Below are 22375 nucleotides of genomic sequence, written 5' to 3'. Positions count from 1 at the left end.
TCGCCATACACCCCACAGGTTTTGGCATCGAAACAGCTGGACTTGCGCGCAGTACAGTAAACAAATAAGCAGCTTTAAGCAAGCCTTCCTTTTTGTGTTTTGCTGGTGTGTGGCAACTGTTTCCCCAGAAATCATGGTGGGAGTGGGGGGAGAGATCTTGTTTAAGGTTGCTTATTTCTTTACAGTACGTGGGGTGGGGGGGAGACTCAGTTCTGACACAATAGGGAACCAGAGTTTCCCACTCTTTGAAAAGCATGCATATACTAGAATGCTCACCCCTCCACCTGTTCCCCATGCAAGGAAGAGGAGAACAAAAGCTTCCAGTCTTAAAATAACTACTATTTCTTGTGGCATCCCCAAATCACGGAACTGTGGTTTGTTTAACTACAGTTAGCAAGAATAAGCCAGAATCAAACCATGGTTTCAGACCTTTCCCCCCTCAGTAACATTAGCTTTATCCAGGGGTGGGGGACTTGATCATCACATATACAAAGCTCTTGGTCCTTTACTGCTTACTTCCTTTATCAATGCTCACAATGGAGGCCATGCACAAGCCAGATCTGACCATGTTAGAGAATGAAGGTAGTGGCTACATAGGTAGGTCCTTTTCAGCACGCCCCACTCTGACTCATATGATTCAAGATCTGCCTGCCTCCTTCTCCGGCCTGCTGCCCCCATACCCTGCACCAAGGCATCACCTTTTACTCCCCACTCTAGCCCACATGATTCAAGGCCAACTATCTGCCTCCACCCTTCTACAACTCTCCCCAGTCTCACTTCTCACTACCCACTCTGGCCCACAAGAGGCCAGCCTGTCTTACTACCTTTCACAGTGGCCCTTACCAAAGTCACACTTCTTGATTCTTGCTCCTAGCTCCTGCCCACATTCCCTGCCCTCAATCGCCATTTGACTGGAAATCTGCCTGTATGCCTCCTTGCTCCCGCTCCCCACAATTCAGGTTGTTTTCCTGCCCCTTCCCCCACAGCCCCTGCCTACACTGGCCCACATCATTTGATGCCTGCTTCCCGCCTGCCAGGCTTCCACCATGGTTCCTACCTCTCAATTCCACTCACCACTCCTGCCCCCATTTCTTTCTCACGCAAACACAGAATACAGTAATACATAGTATAGCAGTGAAAACTTGGATTCTAGGGAATGATAAAGGTACTGTGTATTACTGGTAAACCAATTTTCACAATTCCACAGATAAAGGTTTCTGGACCTTCATTTAATGTATACAAAACAGATACAAAGAGCCTCACCTTCATTACATCCATCCCTGGAGATCAAGCCATGTTTTCTGTACTTCTTCACTTTCAGACTAGGAAACCTTGAAGTCAAAGTCTTATCGTCATCATCTGAGAAGTCGCTTCCACTGGAGCTCCATACTATATCAGTTAACTCACTTAGTCTCTCACTCTGAGAGATTTCTGCAGAGCAGAATAAGCAACTATTTAGCACATTTCATATTCATCCTGTCCTCTACTGTAACACTACAATGTACACATCACAATATTTATAATTAACCCGTGAGGTTATATTTTTAAAACTGATATGAAATAAACTAACTTGAACAATGGATTAGGCTTATAGCGATTTAAGACAAGGATGAAGGACTATTTTTTAAAGCTCTGACTCAAGAGGTTGAAGGGGGTCAATGGTTTCCTGACAGCTCTTGAGGATCTTCCTGTCACAGAACCTCCAGAAAGTGTTGAAGGCCTGCTTGGCCTGTGGAATAGGGAAATGAACCAGGCAGCTGACATAATCACTGCTGAGCACCCTCTCCCATTTAACAAAGCTAAACAAACTCCCTGGTTTGCTGGGGAGCTCAGGGTGGGACAATGGTTAGAGAGATATTGGCAGTAAACACAGAACATAACTGACCAAACACAGGCTACAACTCAGATGAAGACTTTTTGCAAGGCAGTGAGCGAAGCAAAGGAATCACACTTCACCACCCACACTGCATATTTACAGTGTTGTCCAACTGAACTTTATGGTGTCGTTAATAGTCTGCTGCATCCTGGCCCACGAGATAGCAATGGGGAATACTTGACAGTACATTGTACATTTTAAGACACAGTGCAGATAAAACAATGACCTGGATGCCATAACTACATAGATCCATTTGATGTACTGTTGGATCTTACCTGTTCAGTTATCATGAATATTTCTCTATGGTGGTGGGCAACCCTTGGTGATATGAGACCCACTACATGTGCTCAACCCTTGACCTTTGTTAGCTTATAGCTCCTGTCACAATGCTAAATTACTCCTCCCAAATTAACTGTGCATGCCACAAATGTTATGTTTTTAGTTTATCAGTTTATGAACTCATTTTACAAGGCTGGGCTCAAACTGGATTACAAACAGAAGAAGCAGTCATGCAAATCTACCCTAGATCAAGATAGAAGTTGTAACCTGAGAAAAAAGCTTGCAGGTAATACAAACAAAACCTCTTATGCTGCTAATGTGAAATAATACAGTAGATGTTGTACCTTCAATTGAGCTAAGCAATGATGCAAAGCATGTTTTAACTCTAGATGTTTTTTCTGACAATTCTTTAGTCTGTTTAAAAAGAAAAGGAATGAAAACAAAATGAATACTAATTAATATGAAAACCATTCTTGGACATATTAATGCATCATTAAATATATATATAATTTTCATTATTACCATTTCTAAAATCACATTCACATTCAAATATGCATTTCCACCATTAATATCTTTCTTTATAATAAAACATGCAATGACTTCCCTTCTTCCCCTTCCCTTGTTTCTTTGATTTTCCCACCATTCCTGCATGTTCTTATATATTCATTGAATGCATCATATTTATTAATTAAATCACCTATACTATGAATCTTCCAACACAAAGGTCCCCAGAGATGCTTACAATTGAAATATATATATATATATATATATATATATACACATACACAATAAAACACATCAAGAGCTTTAATTGAAGAAATGTTACTAAAATGAATCAAACCCCAAAAAACACAACTGATGTTGGCAGAATCAGAGACAGCAGACAATATCACAAAAGTGCATTCAAACAGATGATCTTCACTCTCCACCTAAACACACCAAGAGGAGAGCCAAACCTCTACAGATAAAAAATTCCATAACTTCCACGTCAGCAGGGAGGGCATTTTACACCTTACTCCAAATAGGGGTATTAGAGACTGGGCAGCAATTATCAAATACTTCAGGATCCAGGGAGAGTTTCCTTGGGGGTTGTCATGCCACCATTCCCTTCAAATTGGTGGGGAAATCTTCTCACACAAGGATGCATTAACTGTCCCCTAGATCCCCCTCTAGTCATCCCCAATTTGCCAATTATGAATTGTCAATCATCACCATATGGATATTTTTGTAATTAATTTGTTGGAAAAGCAGATGATTAAACAACTATAAATTATTTAATAGACAATGAGCCCTAATAAAATTTAATGTGTCTTCACTAGCATGAAGTTCTAAACTCAGTAAAATAGCATCATTTTACCTCCAGTGAAGAAGCTGCCTGAAATCCGTCACCGCAACGAAGCCATGCATTTGAAACTGAAGCAGCATCTACCGCTGCCCCAGAATTTCTCTTCCCTTCATCTATAGGCTTCTTATCTGGAAAAGAGGCAAGTTCTGAGCACCATGTTCGTTTCCTCTGCAAAGAAAAATATTTTTATTTAGGAAAATATATAGACCACCAAGCACTGACAAGTATCATAGTGTTGTACAACAATTAAAATAAATAAATAAGGCAGGTTTTTAAAAATCTGATACTGCCTGTAAGTTAACACATCCTACTGGGGAAGCTTATAGAAACAGAAGAACTTTTAGAAACTAACGAAATGTGTATAATGTCAGAGCCTTCAATGGGCAGTATGTTCCACAAAGCAGCTGTCACTGCACTGAAGGACCCAATTCCGAGCCACCATAAAACAAACCTCTGCTACATTGGGAATCACAAGGAGGGCTCCTGGAGATGACAGCAGTATAGCTATATGGGGCCCTAAATTATTTAGGGCTTCATACACTAACAATAAAACCTTAAATTTGCCCTGGTTGCATACTGGCAGCCAGTACATTCATAACTGCTACATATCTCTACAGTCAGACACAACGAAAGTTCAGAGACTCCTATCACTCACAGCTGCCATCAACATGTTGTCAAACATCCTACTCAGAAGTAAAAGGTAAAGGACCCTTGACAGTTAAGTCCAGTCATGAACGACTCTGGGGTTGCGGTGCTCATCTCGCTTTACTGGCCAAGGGAGCTGGCGTTTGTTCGCAGAGTTTTTCCGGGTCACGTGGCCAGCATGACTAAGTCGCTTCTGGCGAAACCAGAGCAGTGCACGGAAACACCATTTACCTTCCTGCCGGAGTGGTACCTATTTCTCTACTTGCACTTTGACATGCTTTTGAATTGCAACGTGGGCAGGAGCTGGGACCGAGCAACGGGAGCTCATCCCGTTGCGGGGATTCGAACTGCCGACCTTTCAATCGGCAAGCCCTAGGCTCAGTGGTTTAGACCACAGCGCCACCCGCTTATTAAATGCAATATACTTTTATTTTTTATTTATTTATTTGCCATGTGTAAATCCTGCTTTTCCTCCATGGAGCTCTAAGCAGCATACATGGTTCTCCTCCCCATTTTATTTTCACAACAACCATGTGAGGTAAATTAGGGTGAGATAAGAACACTGCCTATTCCTATTCCCCTCTCCATACACATTTTAATGCAGGTGAATCAAAGGAAGACACCTAATGCCCTTGCCAACTCCCAAAACAATGAGAGAGAATATGGTATGGCAAATATCCTACCCCTTTGAGTTTTTCTATTGAAAGAGAAAGGTAACATTTAAATGAACAGTGCAGCCTCTGCATGCTTTCTCTCCATAGGCAGTCCCCCATTAGAACATATTTGTCCCCTAAAGTTCTCCACAAGTCTTTGTGAACTTTTACACAGAATGTCTGCCAGATATTTGCCATACTATGACATTTCAGTTCAGCATTTGACATGCAATGTTCTTTAGCATTTGACATCTTTCCAAATCAAACCCATCATGAGATTCCAGTAATCCCATTGCATTGCAAATAATCAAATTCAAAATATTTTCAGCTCTGCTCTCTACAGATAAATTAGGTTTGAAACACACACATTCATAATTCCTACCACAGAGTTTAAACCTTTATTTCCCAACCCGTGAACAAAGGCACATCAGTGTGTGTGTGTGGTGTTTATGTACCGGTTTCTTCCCCATGGCCATATGCATTTAATCTTTATTGATTTTTTAAAATATACATCACACTTATCATTCTCCATCAAATATGTACACTTAACTTCCCAGTAGCCGTTGTTTAGAATTAAACCTAGCAACTATTTCCCTTAAAAAAGGCGCCAGTACACGCTCCCTGACACACCTTCTCACTATTGTACACGTAAAACGCATAAAGTTTCCACTCCCGCTCAAAACCTGTGATATTCCCTCGGGAGCATAATTTGACCAGGCGCTCGACCTAGAACAGCAAATATATGTGCCTCTGGGCGCGTGCAGAGCGCCCTTCCCTCTTACACTCCACACAATGCTGGCCAGCTTCCAAATATTCAGAGTTATCGAGAAGAAAGCCCAGGATCCAGCTTTCAGGCACTCCCTTATTCCGCAGCCAATACAGACCCTCGCAATTCCCACTCCTCGGATGCTGCCCGCCGCCGCCGCCCGCCCCGTCCTCCGTTGCCCTGATACCTTCCTCACTAGCATCTCCGCCACTTAGGACCAGCCTTCCCTGTGCCACGTGACGTGAGCGAGAGCACCGTGGCTTGTGGAGGAGGAGGAGGAGAGCAGAGAGGCCCGAGCGAATTCCACTCACGGGCCAAGAAGAAAACTTCTTCCAGCAACAGAGGGGAAGACCACGCCCCCTCCCTTCCAGCTTGGCGCCGTTTCATCGGCGGAGCCACTGATTGGGTGGGACGTGGCGAAAGGTGCGTGACGCGCGACGCAATAGAGGGCTGCCGGCGCCTCTTTCTGACGTTTCTCGCTCTCGCCGCACGGGGGCTCCCGAGCATCAAGGCGCTGCACCCCGTTCGCAACGGCTTTTACCCTCGCTGCGCATGCGCCCTGTATGTTCTCCGCATCAGCTGCAGTGTGCGCGCGGGCTTCGCCGTTGAGATAACGGGACGCAATTACATCGCCTCAGAGCCCCCAGTAAAATTTTCCCAGTCGGTTGCAGTTATATACGGATTCTCTCTTTTTCTTACAGGAAACCGTATGGTACCTGCTTTAGGAGATATTTGCGTGAGAAAGATTATAAGGGCTTATTTATTGATGCTAAATCAGTATTTATGCAGTTAGCCACCTTCAGTTTTTTACTCCAGTCCCAGAGTGCACATGACGCTGGCCACAATCCATCCATATTCTGAAATTTCTTGAGTAATAATGCTGTTTGGTGCTTTCCCCCTCAAACAGCCTTCCCATTTGGTTTGAAAACACTGTTGAGGTGAGGTGTGTACATTTGAAAACACTGTTGAGGTGAGGTGTGTACATTTGAGGCAACAGATGCACATGTGCAGATGGTGTTTGGTGCAAGTAAACAAATCCAGTAATACACATGAGGTGAAGACATCCGCACCCTCCTCAATGGTGGCTATATCAACATAATTTTTTTAAAAAACCAACTGGAAATGCCACAGGATCCAGCAGCCTCACCTTGTCTCCACCCCCATCGTTCAGCCCGGACACTGAGATCCAGCGCCGAGGGCCTTTTGGCGATTCCCTCATTGCGAGAAGTGAGGCTACAGGGAACCAGACAGAGGGCCTTCTCAGTAGTGGCGCCCGCCCTGTGGAACGGCCTCCCATCAGATGTCAAAGAGATAAATAATTACCTGACATTCAGAAGACATCTTAAGGCAGCCCTGTTCAGGGAAGTTTTTAATATGTAACGCTGTATTGTTTTTAACACTGATTGGGAGCCGCCCAGAGTGGCTGGGGAAACTCAGCCAGATGGGCAGGGTATAAATAATAAATTATTATTATTATTATTATTATTATTATTATTATTATTATTATTATTATTATATGGAGCCACTAATGTATATATAGTCTTAAGACTGTGAGAGGAAAGTTGAATTTGCTACTGAACCATGAAACTCGCTAGGTAACCAGGCCAAGGGCTGGCCAAGACATTTGGTGGAGTGAGATGGCGGAAACCCCTAAGGCAGTAGCCCTGTGGGTGCCCTGCTGCCTTTGCCCGTGGCACAGAAGCAGTGCCAGCGCTGATTTCCAGCAAGATCTCACCTGAAATTGGTGCGGATGCCAGCACCAATATTCTGCCAGTGATGGAGGCAATAGCAAGGGCAGCACAGGCAGAAGCAGCAGCATTCTAAGGAAAAGTGGGACATTCTGATATATAATCAGAAACCTCTAAATCAGGGATGTCCCCGGAAAATAGGGACAATTGAAGGGTTTGAAATAGTAAACATAATCATTTTAATGCTTCATGCTGTTTCTTTGAGTTTTTCAACCATTTAAAATACGCATATGTGGCTTGAAAATCACAGCACATATAAGAAATGGAAGAAAGGGGAAATCACAAGGGAGGAGTATACAAGAGTAGCCAACAGTTGCAGGGAGAAGGTCAGGTGGGTCAAAGCTCAGGTTGAGCTCAGGCTTACAAAAGAGGAATGCGTTCCCTTGAGAGTTGGTCAGGGATTAATATGGCTTTTCGACCAAAAAATGTTAGCCACTCCTAGCATAAATGGTTTGGGAACTTTATCTATAGGCTTTATCCTAAGCATTACTGAATAAAGGCAAATTCAAGTTAAATCACTTGATGTGACTTGCTCCCAAGTAATGTGTTTCAGACTGGAGTGCTGTGAATATAGTTTCCACTGAAATCAATGGACTCTAATTCCAAATAAATATGTTTTGAATTGAATGATCTCAGTAACATTTTCAGTGACACTGTGTAAAAAGATTTATCACTCCGCAGGGGGAAGTATGTGGACTTCACAGCAGGCATCAAGTGAATTAATAACTGAATGGATTCAGACTAAATTCTCTTTAGAATACTTCTTTATATAGTATATATACGGTGGGTATGAGAATAAATTGTTTCATAAAGGATGGTGACTGAAAGGGTCTGCTATTATGTCACAGGTTTTTAAAAGCAAAAATTACAAAAAGTAGAAACATTTTAATTCATGTATGGGTTTCACAACAATTTCTGATTGCTGCACAAATAAAATATGCATTCATTTATGCACAGTGTGATATGCCAGGAAGAATTGCACTGCTGGTAATATAGTTCAGTAATTATTATAGTATTTGAGTAAAAGCTACCAGAACATCAGGAGACTCATTACAATGCTGACAGTTTCAAACATCAAAAAGGTATTACAGAGTGCTACAAATCAAATGAAGTTAAATTACATTCTCTTTTATAGCGTCTGACTCTTATATAAGGCAGTGGGCTTTTTATTGTTAATAAAAAGTGCAGAAATATTACTCCAGTACTACTAGTATATGAAATTTCTTATTTAGTTCCCAGCCAAATACATTTCCCCTAACTATTTTTTGAAGCTTTTCCAAAATAAATAAGACACAATTCTAATTTAAAAAGTCACAGACTTGGTGAGAGTGTGGTGCTGATAACACCAAAGTTGCAGGTTCGATCCTCATAAGGGACAGCTGCATATTCCTGCATTGCAGGGGGTCTGTCTCCCACCAGTTGGGACTAGATGATCCTCAGTGTTTCTTCTAACTCTACAGTATGATTCTGTGATTCTAAGATGCTTGCCTCTTGGCTTATGTCATATCCCCATAAAAGAAAAAGAACAGTATTATAAAATTTAGCAAGATGACCCAAAATGCTAAATACATAGTGGACAAAGAAATGCTGACTTTTTCATTATCTCAGGTGCAGAGAGAGAAAAAGCAGAGAACCCGAGAGCAAGAGCACTCTGTACACCTGCAATTCCCAACAACTTCCATTTAGAAACATACTGCCTCTGACAGGGAAGATGGAACAGAGCCATCATGGCTGGTAGGTGGCCACTGATAGCCTTATCCTTCATGAATTTGACTCTTTTAAAGCTATGAACGTTGGAGGCCATCACTACCTTATGTGGGAGTGGATTCCATTGTTTAATACTGCACTTTGTGAAGTACTTCCCTTTGTCTGTCCTGAATTTTCAAACATTCAGCTTTATTGAATGTCCAGAAGTTCTATTGTTATGAGAAAGGGAGAATAGGTTTTCTCTACCTGCTTTCTTCACATCATGCGAACTTTTCTCATATCACCTCTTACCTTTTTCTAAGCTAAAAAGTCCCAAATGTTGCAACGTTTCCTCTATGATTCTATGCTTGTCATAGAATTGTAGGGTTAGAAGGGACCCAGAGGATCATCTAGTCCAACCCCCTGCAATGCAGGAATATGTCCCATATGGGGGATCAAACCTGCAACCTTTGCACTACCAGCCCCACAAGCAAGCTATGTCCAGGGGAGTAATACATTGGCAACAATATGCAGGGATTTCTTCAGCTGGAACGAACCAGAACTCAGTTCCAGCACCTGTCAGGTGTATGTCATTGCCATTCTAAGAGAATGAGGGAGGTGTTCATGGTGAGTTCCAATACCTCTTTCTAGAAAAATAGCACTTAAATATGTAGTTAATAAAATAATTGCCTGAATTCTCATTGTGTTGATGAAAGTGTGAGAGGCATAAATGCAGTCTTTGCATTTTGTTTCGTGGTATGACCTGAGACACCTAGCCCACACAGAAGAAACTTTTAGATTAGTGCCAGGGAAATTGAGTGTCAATTCTTCTTTATTGTTAATTAAAGTTGCATGCTGGATTCCTGTTCTATCCGATAATGGCATTAGCATTGCTTATCCTACCTAAGAGCCTTTAATAAAAGGGTTACATATCCTCTTTCCTCTTTGTTATGTTTTATAAGAACTTAATAGGAATGCTTTCCCTACTATAATATCACTCTGCTGTGCTCACTTTTAATTGTCTGATTAAACTTTAGCTATATTGCTTGGATATAATTAAACACCTTAACAGTACGTTTGTAGTATTATCAACTAAAACAGTTTTATAAATATATTGAAGAATTGTAGTTTGCAGAGGATGGAATATGAGTGATAAGGAGATGAGTCCCCTTAATCCCTTCCTCAAATTTCCTGTACCACTTTTAGGATCTGCTTTTCAAGTGGTATTGGTGGTATTTTCTCCCTCCCCATTTCTAAAAAATTAAAAATCCTCCCCCCTCAAGTGTTGATAGGAGTTAAACATGCTTTTTTGTATTGCTTGTGGGTTGGACCTTTGCTAAATAAATAATTCTTTTATTAATTCATTGAGAGAACCCTACAAATACTTCAATACCCATTTTTCTGCTGGGGAGGCCCTATTCTACATTTGTAACATTATCTGCAGTCTGAAAAGTTCCTCCTACCAACTCCTTGCTACTTCTTTTAAGCCTAATGCCTCCCTTCCTTTTATTGACCAAGTTTGCATGTCAGTGTAAACCATATTTAATGGTCTACTGCAATGACCTGCTTAGCAAAAACAGAAGCAACAAACCAGTAACCCTGACTTAGTGTTGCAGCTGGACCCAATATCATGGTTTGTTTTCCTCCATTGGGAAAATAATGTTGATGGAGAATCCAGGAGGTTGAAACAGAATTTATTCCAAGCCCAATGCACTTTGAAACAAATTGTTACTCGAGGACATGTTTTAGCAGCAATTTCTATCTAATACATGGGATGTCACATGATAGTGACTCCATTATATAGGAATCACATGCAATAAGCTCCTCGAGCTCCCCACCCCCAACATTCTGCCAGTAGTGTTTTCCTGGTTTGGCGATTGGTTTTATTGTTCCACTCCAAACAAGCCATGGTTGCTAACTTATCCCTGGCTCAAATGTAATGCTAAGCCAGGGATAATGGCTTGTCACTTCCACTAGCGGAGAAGTGAAGCGAGAGCCATTTGCACATTCACAGTAAACTATGTACTATGCCATTATGAGATTATCTTAAAACATTGTTAGAAATTGTCTTGGCAGAAACTGTGCTGTTTGTGTGTTTTTTGTGCTGCACCCATCCAATGGTTTAATATATGGCACAGCTACTTGGATGCGATTTGGTGATTGGGAAAGAACATAGCTGAACTATACTGATAAGGCGAGTACAGGTGCTTGAGAAAGATTCATGCTGCTTGGCTAAGAAATGGCGCAGTGCATTAGAGGTGCTGCCACTATGCTGCCTGAGCATGAAATGCACCTTTCCTTTATTGCTTGTCATTAAAAGATGTGGCAGCTAATTTAGCAAGAAAAGTAACAACCCTTCTTGTACTTGCTAAGCCATGGAGGAGGCTTTATTTCACACTCCTCATGCTAAGAAGATTTGTGGAAGATTGGTTAAAGCTTTAAAATCCCCAGAAGCGAATCTTCCTCTTTTCATTTGCATTCAACCAAAAACAACCTTTAGGCACACTCTGCTATCATGTAAGGGTTGCAACATGGATTCAGTGGTTCACATGCAAGAGAGCTGTGAATAATTTTTCAAAGCAGGAAAATGTAACTTTTCTTCCTTCAGTATTCTAGGGAGATTAGATGTGTTTCTAAGGGAGGCTGTTCCGGTCTACCTTTTGACACAATGGTTATTGCCATTCAAGAGGAAAATCTTATTCCTGGGATGTAATTTATCTGAGAAAATACATACATATATAATATTTCTAAGGCTATCAGTAGAAAAATAAATGTGTTTTGCACCATTTCTCCTGTTCTGGTGTAACCCAATGTAATATCCCCCATTTTCATTTTTGCAAAATTCAAGATTGGCCCTATAGTCTACCTTCATATCTACTATCTTTAGGTGCCAAGCAAAAATATTTCTCTTCAACCAGGTGGTTAGCTGATTAACATTCTATGGCTTTTTGAATGTATTTGTGGGGAGGAGGGGTTTGTTGGTTAGTTTTTGTTTTATTATATATTTTGTATTCTCATTTTGTATTTTTCTGTTGCGAACCACCCTGTGACCTTTAGATGAAGATAAAACTTGATACAAATTTAAAATGAATTGAATCAACAACAAAAACTTCAACACCTTTCTTAGAGCTGATTTGCATGGTTCTTAGGCCAGTCCACAATGAGCTGAATTTTTGGCTTGTATTAATTTCCTCATGTAAGGACAGGTGGTTAGGACACATGGTGAAAGCACCATGTAACCATTTTATCAAACAGTCAGCAGCAAACAGATTCAGTCAATTTGCATCATGGTAAATTAGTGGCCCTTTGGCCATTGGGATCATGTACCATATTGTTTGAAAATTGAAAGCGGAAAGGAAAAAACAAGATTGCACTTTGTGCACATTTTCATGTGATTCTGCCACACTGAGTGCAGTGGGACTTATTTGTGAATAAACATGCACTGCATGACCCCTTTTCACAAAAAAAGACTGAAGTGCTTTTGAGCCTCCCACTCTCTGTTGTGGTACATGTGAGTGTTGTTGTTGCAGTACAGAACACAGGAGGGCAATTAAGTGTACATTGTGCTAGTAATGTATAGGCTTTTGTTTGTATTTAAAGAAAAGCTATCCAAACCTCACATGTAAAAACACCCTGAAGTATTAAACTGATGCCTTGTAGTTATTCATTTTGTAGAAAAAAGAGACAAACTGATCATTGCAATTTTGCTGACAGCAGCAGTAAATTATTGGTTTTATTATTTATAAAGCATCTAGGAATAGCCGGAGTGCTGTGCACAGATAAAAATAAAAGATAGACCCTGCAGGCTTGGAGTGTAAAAAGCAAGTCTAAGTAAAAGGAAAAGAGAAAATAGATGAAAGGAGGAAGTTTGCTTTAGAAAAGCCAAGATGAAGCACTGAATCTTGAGGAGTCTTTTGAAGGAAGGTAACACACAGGCCAATTAATTGCCAGAAGGAAGGTTGCCATACTGAAACTACCCATTCACTTATAAATTAACTGTGTTAATGCTGGGTTGATTCTGCAGCCAAATGCTTTAGTTAATGGAGCTCTTATCCCACACCACTCCACTGAAAGTTGTGCAATAGCCATGAAATGAAGTGATGCTTGCATAGATCATTCTGAGTTGTGGATATAAGCCGAGGGATACAAAACTGTATTTACCATGATGATCCCAAAAACATTTATTTCTTTAGTAGGTTAAATTGACATTTTCTATTATCTTAGCATCTTAAAGGAAAGAAAAACAAAGCAATATTAAAAGGCTCTCATACTTTTCTTGATTGTTTCCCAGGCTCCCCATGGGGGGGCCATTAAGTACTAATTGGCATCATGTAGCCATTGGGTGACATTTATTAGTCACTACTGAACATTTGACAGTGATCCCCTATTACTGCGATCACTACTTGTCAAAAGCATCTGAGTGCAAAGTTTTGTGGATTTTTGCATATGTAAAAATGCACTAGGTTACCCCCAGGAGTTGAATTTTCACTCTTGCTTTACCTACCAGCAAAGAATTCAGAAGTTCAACATTGTAATCTAGAATTAATATATGAATCAAGATTGCTTCAGATGTTCTTTCCTTCAGTTATTCACCCTGTGAAGTAATAGTTGTTGTAGTAGTAGTACTGTACGTATTCTGTACCATCTGAAAGACAGTGCAAGTATATTTTCATCATGCCATTTTAGAGAGAAGGCTGGACTAGAACTGTCTAAGTGTCTCACATGTTAGCCTGCAATCTGAGGTGGTATAATTTGCTTAGTCTATTAAGACTCTGTCTCTGTTTCATGGATTGTTAAAGTAAAGTAGATCACTGTAAAGGGAGGCACCTTTGACTCTACCACCTTCATGTGTTTCTGCTCATGTTAGTAACATCATTTTCCTCATCCTGTGCATTATGATACTAATCACATAGCAGCATGTTTCTGATATTAGTAGTTTTCTTAATTTTTCACATTAGTGTAAGGTGAAAATGGATAATTGGTTGATAGATATGGGAGTTAACTGCGTGAAACGGGTCTTTTCCGCTACGGCGAAGCGGGGACCCTGCTAAAAATCACAGGCGGATGAAGCCTGTGGCCATGGGACTCGGCGGGCACCCTTAGCGCCCCCTCAACCCACAAAGGAACCCACTAACGGGCTCCGAAGTGAAGAGGGGAAAGTGGCGCGGTGCTGTGAGTCAACTGCTATTTCCGTGGAGCGAAGCTGCACAGCCGTTGCCGGAGAGCGCTGCCTTTTTCCTGGGACAATTTGGCTTCTAAAATAAGCACCCATGAGTACTTAAACTTTGAATAATCGGACTTTAAATAAGGACTTGCGAGCAGAAAGGAATTGGACTTAAAAAATTACTTTAATTTGGTACTGAAACGGGAAGGTCTAAACAGGAAGTCAGCCTTCCGTTTCTTTGTAGACAGAATAAAGCAAAGACAACGTAAACTAGAGCTCAGAAAATCGCTTCTAAAGGATTGGCTTTCATCATTTAAAATTGTTGAACCCCCCTTCGGCAGCAGGAGAAGAAGGGGGATCTTTTTTTTGGACTGTTTAAACCTGCAGAAGTGAGTTTAAAGTAAAGTAACTTTCCACCGTCCTGATCCTGGAGTGGGGTGTCAGGACTGACGTTTGAAGCTCATTGACCAGAGACAAACGTTTTTGACAGATAGTTAAAGGAAGAGAAACATAGTGATTCCATTGTTCCCTTTCGCACTTTAAAGGAACAAATATTGACAAAATATCTTAAAAAGGATACTTTGTTGCAAGAACAAATAGAAGTTCTCCCCCTAGAGGGAGACTATGAAACTGTAACTAATTCCAGGGAGCTTGCAGCTGTCTCAGATTACAATCGTGGGAATGGACTTGTGACCTTGTAGGACAATGTATTCAGAGGCTCTGTTGTGTGCTCTCTGTAAAACAAGTGCCCTACTGGAACAGTTAAGTGAGAAGATGGATTTGATGACTAATGCGGCCAGAATTTTTGAACAGGCAGTGGGAAACTATGTGGAGCCCACCCAGGAATTAGATCAGGAGTGTGTCCTGACAGAGCAGATGAGAGAAGAGGATGTTGCTGAATCTTGGGCGCCAGAGATGGAGGGAGCTGCGGCCTTGCAGGAACAAGAGCTTTTGGATTTGACAAATGAACTTGGAAAAAGCCAGATTTGGAAAGATAAAGTTTGGATTGGTTTGGAAATGGGGGGTTGGATAGACCCCCCTATGCAGGGATGTTTGGACTTTCCGAGACTGGCAATGGGCCGTGAGATGTTTGGAGCTGTGGGGGCTCTCAATTTTGGAGGGATTCTGAAACATCTCCTTAAATACCACATGGAGTTGAGTCTGGACTATGGAAAAGGGGCTGATTTGTTTAAAAGGGTCAAAAACATCACCAAGCTGGAGTTCCCACGAGTGAAAAGAGAATATGAAGAAGAGCTGCGGAAGGGACATGGAAGAGATTTAAGGGCCTCGGATATAAGGTTACCAGGTTAATGCGCTAGATCGATGGGATAAAAAGGACTGACGAAACCCGGGACCAGGAGGAAGGGACGCTGGATGAAGATTGGATTGTTTCTATTTCTCTTTTTATTATCAGGATTGTTTTATAAAATTGATGAATGTTAGAAAAATGTTGGAACGAAATTACTTGGTTCTAGCAAAAATGTTTAAAGAATTAGGTAAGAATATTATGGTTGTGAGAAGTCGGTAAAAATAAGATTTAAGTTTTAAGTTTTTAAGGTTTTCTATAAGATAAGATGAAAATAGATTAAGGTAATATAATGACAGAATACTATGAAATATGGAAAGGATTTGCTGCATAATTATTAACCAGGATACAAAAAAAGGGAGGAGGAGGAGGTCAAAGAAAGAAGGTAATGAGAGTTGAGGATTTGAGAATGATGGATTTATTTTTGTTTGCTTGTGGTGTATTTTTGTTTTTTGAATTTGTATTGTTTGATGTGGTTTGTTTTTTCTTTTTTTTCTATTTTCTTTTTCTGCTTTGTTTTTTCTTTGTAATTTCAAAATTTTTCAATAAATATCATATTAAAAAAAAAGATAGATATGGGAGTTAGCAATAGCTAAAGATACATTCATTCAGAAAGGTGCTAGCAACAGGAATAGTTCACAGGAATAAATGTTAAAATAGCCCAAGGAACTCCACCTGCCCTCTTTAGAAAACAAATGAGAATTGAGGGAACTCTGTTTCAGAATGGTTGTGGTCATTGTGTTCTTCTTAGTCAAAAACTGCACTTCATATAAAGAATAGTGAGCAGCTAATACTTTCTGACTGCTAATTTTAGTCTAAGGTTCTATTTCTACTCTTCTTGGTTGCTTTTCTTTTAACAAATCATACTTTAGGATTGCAGTAGGAAATTTAGATTTAACCTCAAGCACCATGGTTTTGTCTCATCTCTATCCTAATGCAGTGCAGATGTTTAACTGCTGTATGTAAGTCAAGGCTTTATTGCAAAGGTTCTCCTTAATGGAAACCATATGCAGGATTGACAATAGGCAACTCTGAGAGCAGGAAGCTCAAAATCATACAGGAAGGTATTCAAAATACCTGAGATTCTTATTTTTGCAGGACACCATCCAGATGTTATACATAGTGCAGCTGTTATTTCTATTTTTAGGGAAGTGGAGGGGGAATGAGGAGTAATTACATTCTTAAGATAATAAACATTGTGTAGAGTGACATAAAGAAAAAAAATATTAATATTACTGAGGCTTACCATAAACTTTTGATTATCACATTTGCAATCACTATGCGGTCTGCACAACGTAAGACTCCAAGCCCATTTCAGCCTTCTATCTGTGGTCTCCAGTCTGAATTCCAGATTATCAAGGATTGCCATTTATATGTTTTCTCTTTTGAGTCTGCTGCATATTTCTTTCCCTTCCACAGATGTTCTACAACATTCATAATAATAATAATAATAATAATTTATTATTTATACCCCGCCCATCTGGCTGGGCCTCCCCAGCCACTCTGGGCGGCTTCCATAAAAACCAAAAATACAGTAAAATGTCACACGTTAAAAACTTCCCTGAACAGGGCTGCCTTAAGATGTCTCCTGAATGTCAGATAGTTGTTTATCGCTTTGACATCTGCTGGAAGGGTGTTCCACAGGGCGGGCGCCACTACCGAGAAGGCCCTCTGTCTGGTTCCCTGTAGCCTCACTTCTCGCAATGAGGGAACCGCCAGAAGGCCCTCGGCGCTGGACCTCAGCGTCCGGGCAGACTGATGGGGGTGGAGACGCTCCTTCAGGTATACTGGACCGAGGCCGTTTAGGGCTTTAAAGGTCAGCACCAACACTTTGAATTGTGCTCGGAAACGTACTGGGAGCCAATGCAGGTCTTTCAAGACCGGTGTTATATGGTCTCGGCGGCCGCTCCCAGTCACCAGTCTAGCTGCCGCATTCTGGATTAGTTGTAGTTTCCGCGTCACCTTCAAAGGTAGCCCCACGTAGAGCGCATTGCAGTAGTCCAAGCGGGAGATAACCAGAGCATGCACCACTCTGGCGAGACAGTCCGCAGGCAGATAGGGTCTCAGCCTACGTACCAGATGGAGCTGGTAAACAGCTGCCCTGGACACAGATTTGACCTGTGCCTCCATGGACAGCCGTGAGTCCAAAATGACTCCCAGGCTGCGCACCTGGTCCTTCAGGGGCACAGTTACCCCATTCAGGACCAGGGAATCCTCCACACCTGCCCGCCTCCTGTCCCCCAAAAACAGTACTTCTGTCTTGTCAGGATTCAACCTCAATCTGTTAGCCGCCATCCATCCTCCAACCGCCTCCAGACACTCACACAGGACCTTCACCGCCTTCACTGGTTCTGATTTAAAAGAGAGGTAGAGCTGGGTGTCATCCGCATACTGATGAACACCCAGCCCAAACCTCCTGATGATCTCTCCCAGCGGCTTCATATAGATGTTAAAAAGCATGGGGGAGAGGACAGAACCCTGAGGCACCCCACAAGTGAGGGCCCAAGGGTCTGAACACTCATCCCCCACCACCACTTTCTGAACACGGCCCAGGAGGAAGGAGCGGAACCACTGTATAACAGTGCCCCCAGCTCCCAGCCCCTCAAGACGGTCCAGAAGGATGCTATGGTCGATGGTATCAAACGCCGCTGAGAGATCCAGCAGAACTAGGAAACAGCTCTCACCTTTGTCCCTAGCCCGCCGGAGATCATCAACCAGTGCGACCAAGGCAGTTTCAGTCCCATGATGAGGCCTGAATCCCGACTGGAAGGGATCCAAATGGTCCGCTTCTTCCAGGCGTGCCTGGAGTTGTTCAGCAACCACTCGCTCAATCACCTTGCCCAGGAATGGAAGATTTGAGACTGGGCGATAGTTGGCCATCGTGGCCGCATCTAAAGATGGTTTTTTAAGAAGCGGTTTAATAACCGCCTCTTTCAGCGGGTCTGGGAAGGCTCCCTCACGGAGGGAAGCATTCACCACCCCACGAAGCCCATCGCCCAGTCCTTCCCGGCTAGCTTTTATAAGCCAGGATGGGCAAGGATCCAGGAGACAGGTGGTTGGTTTCACTCGTCCAAGCAGCCTGTCCACATCCTCGGAGGTAACAGATTGAAATTGATCCCACTCAACTTGACTAGACAGAACTCTAGCACTCTCCCGCCCCGGCCCTGCTCCCACGGTGGAGTCTACTTCTTCCCGAATCTGGGCGATTTTATCTGCAAAAAACTTTGCAAAATCATTGCAGGAGAACATGTGGCCCGTACTGGGCCCCGATGTTGCAGGTGGTTCCGCTAAATTGTGAACCACCTGAAAAAGTCTCCTGCTGCTGTTTTCTGCAGATGCAATAGAGGCGGTGAAGAAATTCTTCTTCGCCGTCGCTATCGCCACTTGGTAGGCTCGACGTTGAGCTCTAACCTGTGTCCGGTCAGATTCGGAATGAGTTATCCGCCACCGGCGCTCTAGCCGTCTCAACGATTGTTTCATTGCCCTCAGATCCGTGGAAAACCACGGGGCTGTCCGGGCTCCATGCAATCGGAGAGGGCGCTTCGGAGCCAAACAGTCAATAGCCCTGGTTAACTCCACATTCCAGCGGGCCACCAGGGAATCGGCTGAAAGGCCATCAACATGGGATAAAGCATCCCCTACCACTCTCTGGAAACCATTTGGATCCATTAAGTGGCGGGGGCGGACCATCCGAATTGGTCCCACCTCCCTGCAGAGGGGATGGGTCGCAGAGAAGTCCAGTTGCACCAGGAAGTGATCTGACCATGGCACTTCTTTCATTTCGCTTTTACTTAGTGTCAGATCACCAACATCCATAGAGGTAAACACCAGGTCCAAGGCATGTCCACGGCTATGGGTTGGGCCAGACTTATTCAGGGACAGCCCCATGGAGGCCATGCTTTCCACGAAGTCCCGAGCGGCCCCTTGTAAGGTCGTGTCGGCATGGATGTTAAAATCCCCTAGGACGACCAGGCTAGGTGTCTCCAGGAGAACATCCGCCACGACCTGGAGCAGCTCGGGCAGGGAATCCTTGGTGCAGCGGGGAGGTCGGTACACCAAAAGGAATCCTGTACTGCCCCTATTGCCCAACTTCCAGAACATGCACTCAGAAAACTGGGTCTTCCCAATAGGACGCCTGGTGCAAACTAATGACTTCCTAAAAATCACTGCAACCCCCCCTCCCCGCCCACGTGACCTGGGTTGCTGTGCGTAAGAGAAACCTGGTGGACAAGCAGCGGCAAGGACAGGCCCATCTGCTTCATCCAACCAAGTCTCTGTTACACATGCCAGGTCAAATCCTCCATCCATGATCAAGTCATGGATGGCAGTGGTCTTACGAATCATTGACCTGGCATTGCACAGCAGCACCTTCAGGTCACGTGGGTATCCCTTGCTGATTCTAGTATCCATCCGGACAGGACCAGACCCGGAGGCAGGGATAGTCCTCAGACAACGACTAAACCTGCCTCCTCTGTAATGACATGGTCTGGTCTTAGCGTAACTCCTCCTCCTACCCGTGATCACTGAGATCGGTTGTCCCAGTGCATCCCCCCCTGTGGAACATGCCCCAGCCATTTTGTGGGCTGGGGCCCACTCCCCGGCAGCCCTGAACCCTCCCCCTAAAAACAAAATAACAACTTAAACAAACAAACAAAACCAATAAAACAATACAAACAAAAAAATGTAAAAATTACAAAAACATCAAAATAAAAAAAATAATAATTCCCCAAGCCCAACCAAACATCCATCCCACCCCCACCCCCCACATACAAAAAATCCAAAGAAAATTTTTAAAAAACATTTTAAAAACACTCTGTGCCTCTCCGGCAGTAACAACTGTCCTAGTGAGGCCTGTCAGGCCCCGCCCCGGGCCAGGTGGTAAGTGGCAGGGAGGAGCAGGGCCCTCAGGCACTCACTCAGGGGACTCCTCCTGGGCAGCAGGCAGCAAGCAGCACACAGTCCTTGTGAGGCTTCAGGCCCCGCCCCAGGCCAGATGGTAAGTGGCAAAAGCAGGGCCCACAAGCACTCACTCAGGGGAGTCTTCCTGGGCAGCAGGCAGCAAGCAGCATGCAGTCCTTGTGAGGCCCCAGGCCCCGCCCCAAGCCAGATGGTAGGTGGCAAAAGCAGGGCCCACAAGCACTCACTCAGGGAGTCTTCCTGGGCAGCAGGCCGCAAGCAGCACGCAGTCCTTATGAGGCTTCAGGCCCCGCCCCAAGCCAGATGGTAAGTGGCAAAAGCAGGGCCCACAAGCACTCACTCAGGGGAGTCTTCCTGGGCAGCAGGCCGCAAGCAGCACGCAGTCCTTGTGAGGCCCCAGGCCCCGCCCCAAGCCAGATGGTAAGTGGCAAGAGCAGGGCCCACAAGCACTCACTCAGGGGAGTCTTCCTGGGCAGCAGGCAGCAAGCAGCACACAGTCCTTATGAGGCCCCAGGCCCCGCCCCAGCCAGATGGTAAGTGGCAAAAGCAGGGCCCACAAGCACTCACTCAGGGAGTCTTCCTGGGCAGCAGGCCGCAAGCAGCACGCAGTCCTTGTGAGGCCCCAGGCCCCGCCCCAAGCCAGATGGTAAGTGGCCAAAGCAGGGCCCACAAGCACTCACTCAGGGAGTCTTCCTGGGCAGCAGGCCGCAAGCAGCACGCAGTCCTTATGAGGCCCCAGGCCCCGCCCCAAGCCAGATGGTAAGTGGCCAAAGCAGGGCCCACAAGCACTCACTCAGGGAGTCTTCCTGGGCAGCAGGCCGCAAGCAGCACGCAGTCCTTATGAGGCCCCAGGCCCCGCCCCAAGCCAGATGGTAAGTGGCAAAAGCAGGGCCCACAAGCACTCACTCAGGGAGTCTTCCTGGGCAGCAGGCCGCAAGCAGCACGCGGTCCTTATGAGGCTTCAGGCCCCGCCCCAAGCCAGATGGTAAGTGGCAAAAGCAGGGCCCACAAGCACTCACTCAGGGGAGTCTTCCTGGGCAGCAGGCCGCAAGCAGCACGCAGTCCTTGTGAGGCCCCAGGCCCCGCCCCAAGCCAGATGGTAAGTGGCAAGAGCAGGGCCCACAAGCACACACAGATATGTCAGCTTAAGTAATGTTCTATTCTTCCACTTCAGTCATTATACCTCTGGCTTTCCCTTTTAGTGAAATGCATTTAATGTTTCAACATGTGTGTTCTGTTTCGGCCAGCTGCTGGCCTGCTGTGGCCCAACAAGTTTGCACTATGTGGGATGCTAGGATTCTCTCCTTTTCCCTTTTCCCTCTTTCCAATTTCCTGTCTATGATCAACCCTGGTTCTGTTTCAGAACCATAATGCTATAAGGTTCAGGGCTAGTGTTCTGCATTAATTCACTGCTGGAAACAATGGTTGGAGTTTTACTCAGAATTAGAGCTGGGTGATGTTAGGTTTTCAACATCGCCATGTATCACCAGCCAAACATTGTGGTTTGGTGATAAACAGTGGTGATGAAAGAAGCTGCATTGGCCCCAGCTGACAAGGCGCAGGATAAAACTGCCTTACCTCTCAACGCAGCAGCTGAGGCGCTTATCAATATATCACCCAGGACTACTCAGAATAGATCCATTTAAAGTAACAAGTTAGTCATGTTCATTAATTTCTATGGTTCTACCCTGAGTATGACTAATGTTGAATACAACCCAGTACTTTGTTTTTATTGCAACTGACATTTCACTAGGTTTCCTCATTTGACATAAAAGAGGTGATTCCTGTGCTGTCTCCATTATGTAATTCATCAGGATGTACCTACTTCACTGAATTGTTTATAGATCTGGGGTAATCTATTCTTTAAAATATTTAGCTGGATGCTTACCTAATTGAAATAATAGGCACAGCAGCTAAACTGTTGTATATAGCAGGTACGTAGTTCAGTATGCAGTTCAGTAAGTGATTATTACACTAAGCTGTAATAACT

At 43.7% G+C, this 22375-nt stretch overlaps 1 protein-coding gene and 1 long non-coding RNA gene across 8 annotated transcripts in view; one reads left to right on the top strand and one right to left on the bottom strand.

Moving 5' to 3' along the window:
- SPIDR (scaffold protein involved in DNA repair) overlaps positions 1-5922 on the bottom strand; it is a 160622-nt gene extending 154700 nt beyond the window's left edge. For 2 of the 6 annotated variants that reach the window (XM_081205855.1, XM_081205858.1), the window contains exons 1-4: positions 5683-5920; positions 3513-3668; positions 2500-2569; positions 1264-1431 (exon numbers count right to left, since the gene is read on the bottom strand). In XM_081205855.1, coding sequence (XP_081061981.1) covers positions 1264-1431; positions 2500-2569; positions 3513-3668; positions 5683-5766 — 478 coding nt within the window. In that variant the 5' untranslated portion in view covers positions 5767-5920. Of the gene's footprint in view, positions 1-1263; positions 1432-2499; positions 2570-3512; positions 3669-5682 lie in introns of all 6 variants that reach the window. The other 4 variants (XR_014010970.1, XM_081205854.1, XM_081205856.1 and 1 more) reach the window with 4 other exon arrangements.
- A 1160-nt stretch (positions 5923-7082) lies between these two features.
- Positions 7083-22375, top strand: part of LOC308593481 — an 88932-nt gene continuing 73639 nt past the window's right edge. Inside the window, exons 1-3 of one of the 2 annotated variants that reach the window (XR_014010975.1) lie at positions 7083-7308; positions 11075-11192; positions 12747-12922. This is a non-coding gene — a long non-coding RNA (uncharacterized lncRNA). Of the gene's footprint in view, positions 7309-9221; positions 11193-12746; positions 12923-22375 lie in introns of those variants that run through there. The other variant, XR_014010976.1, reaches the window with a different exon arrangement.

Source organism: Podarcis bocagei (assembly GCF_964188305.1).
Source record: "Podarcis bocagei genome assembly, chromosome: 8".
Taxonomy (NCBI): Eukaryota; Metazoa; Chordata; class Lepidosauria; order Squamata; family Lacertidae; genus Podarcis; species Podarcis bocagei.
Note: the sequence above shows the minus strand (reverse complement) of the source record. Positions and strands in the feature narration are given on the sequence as shown.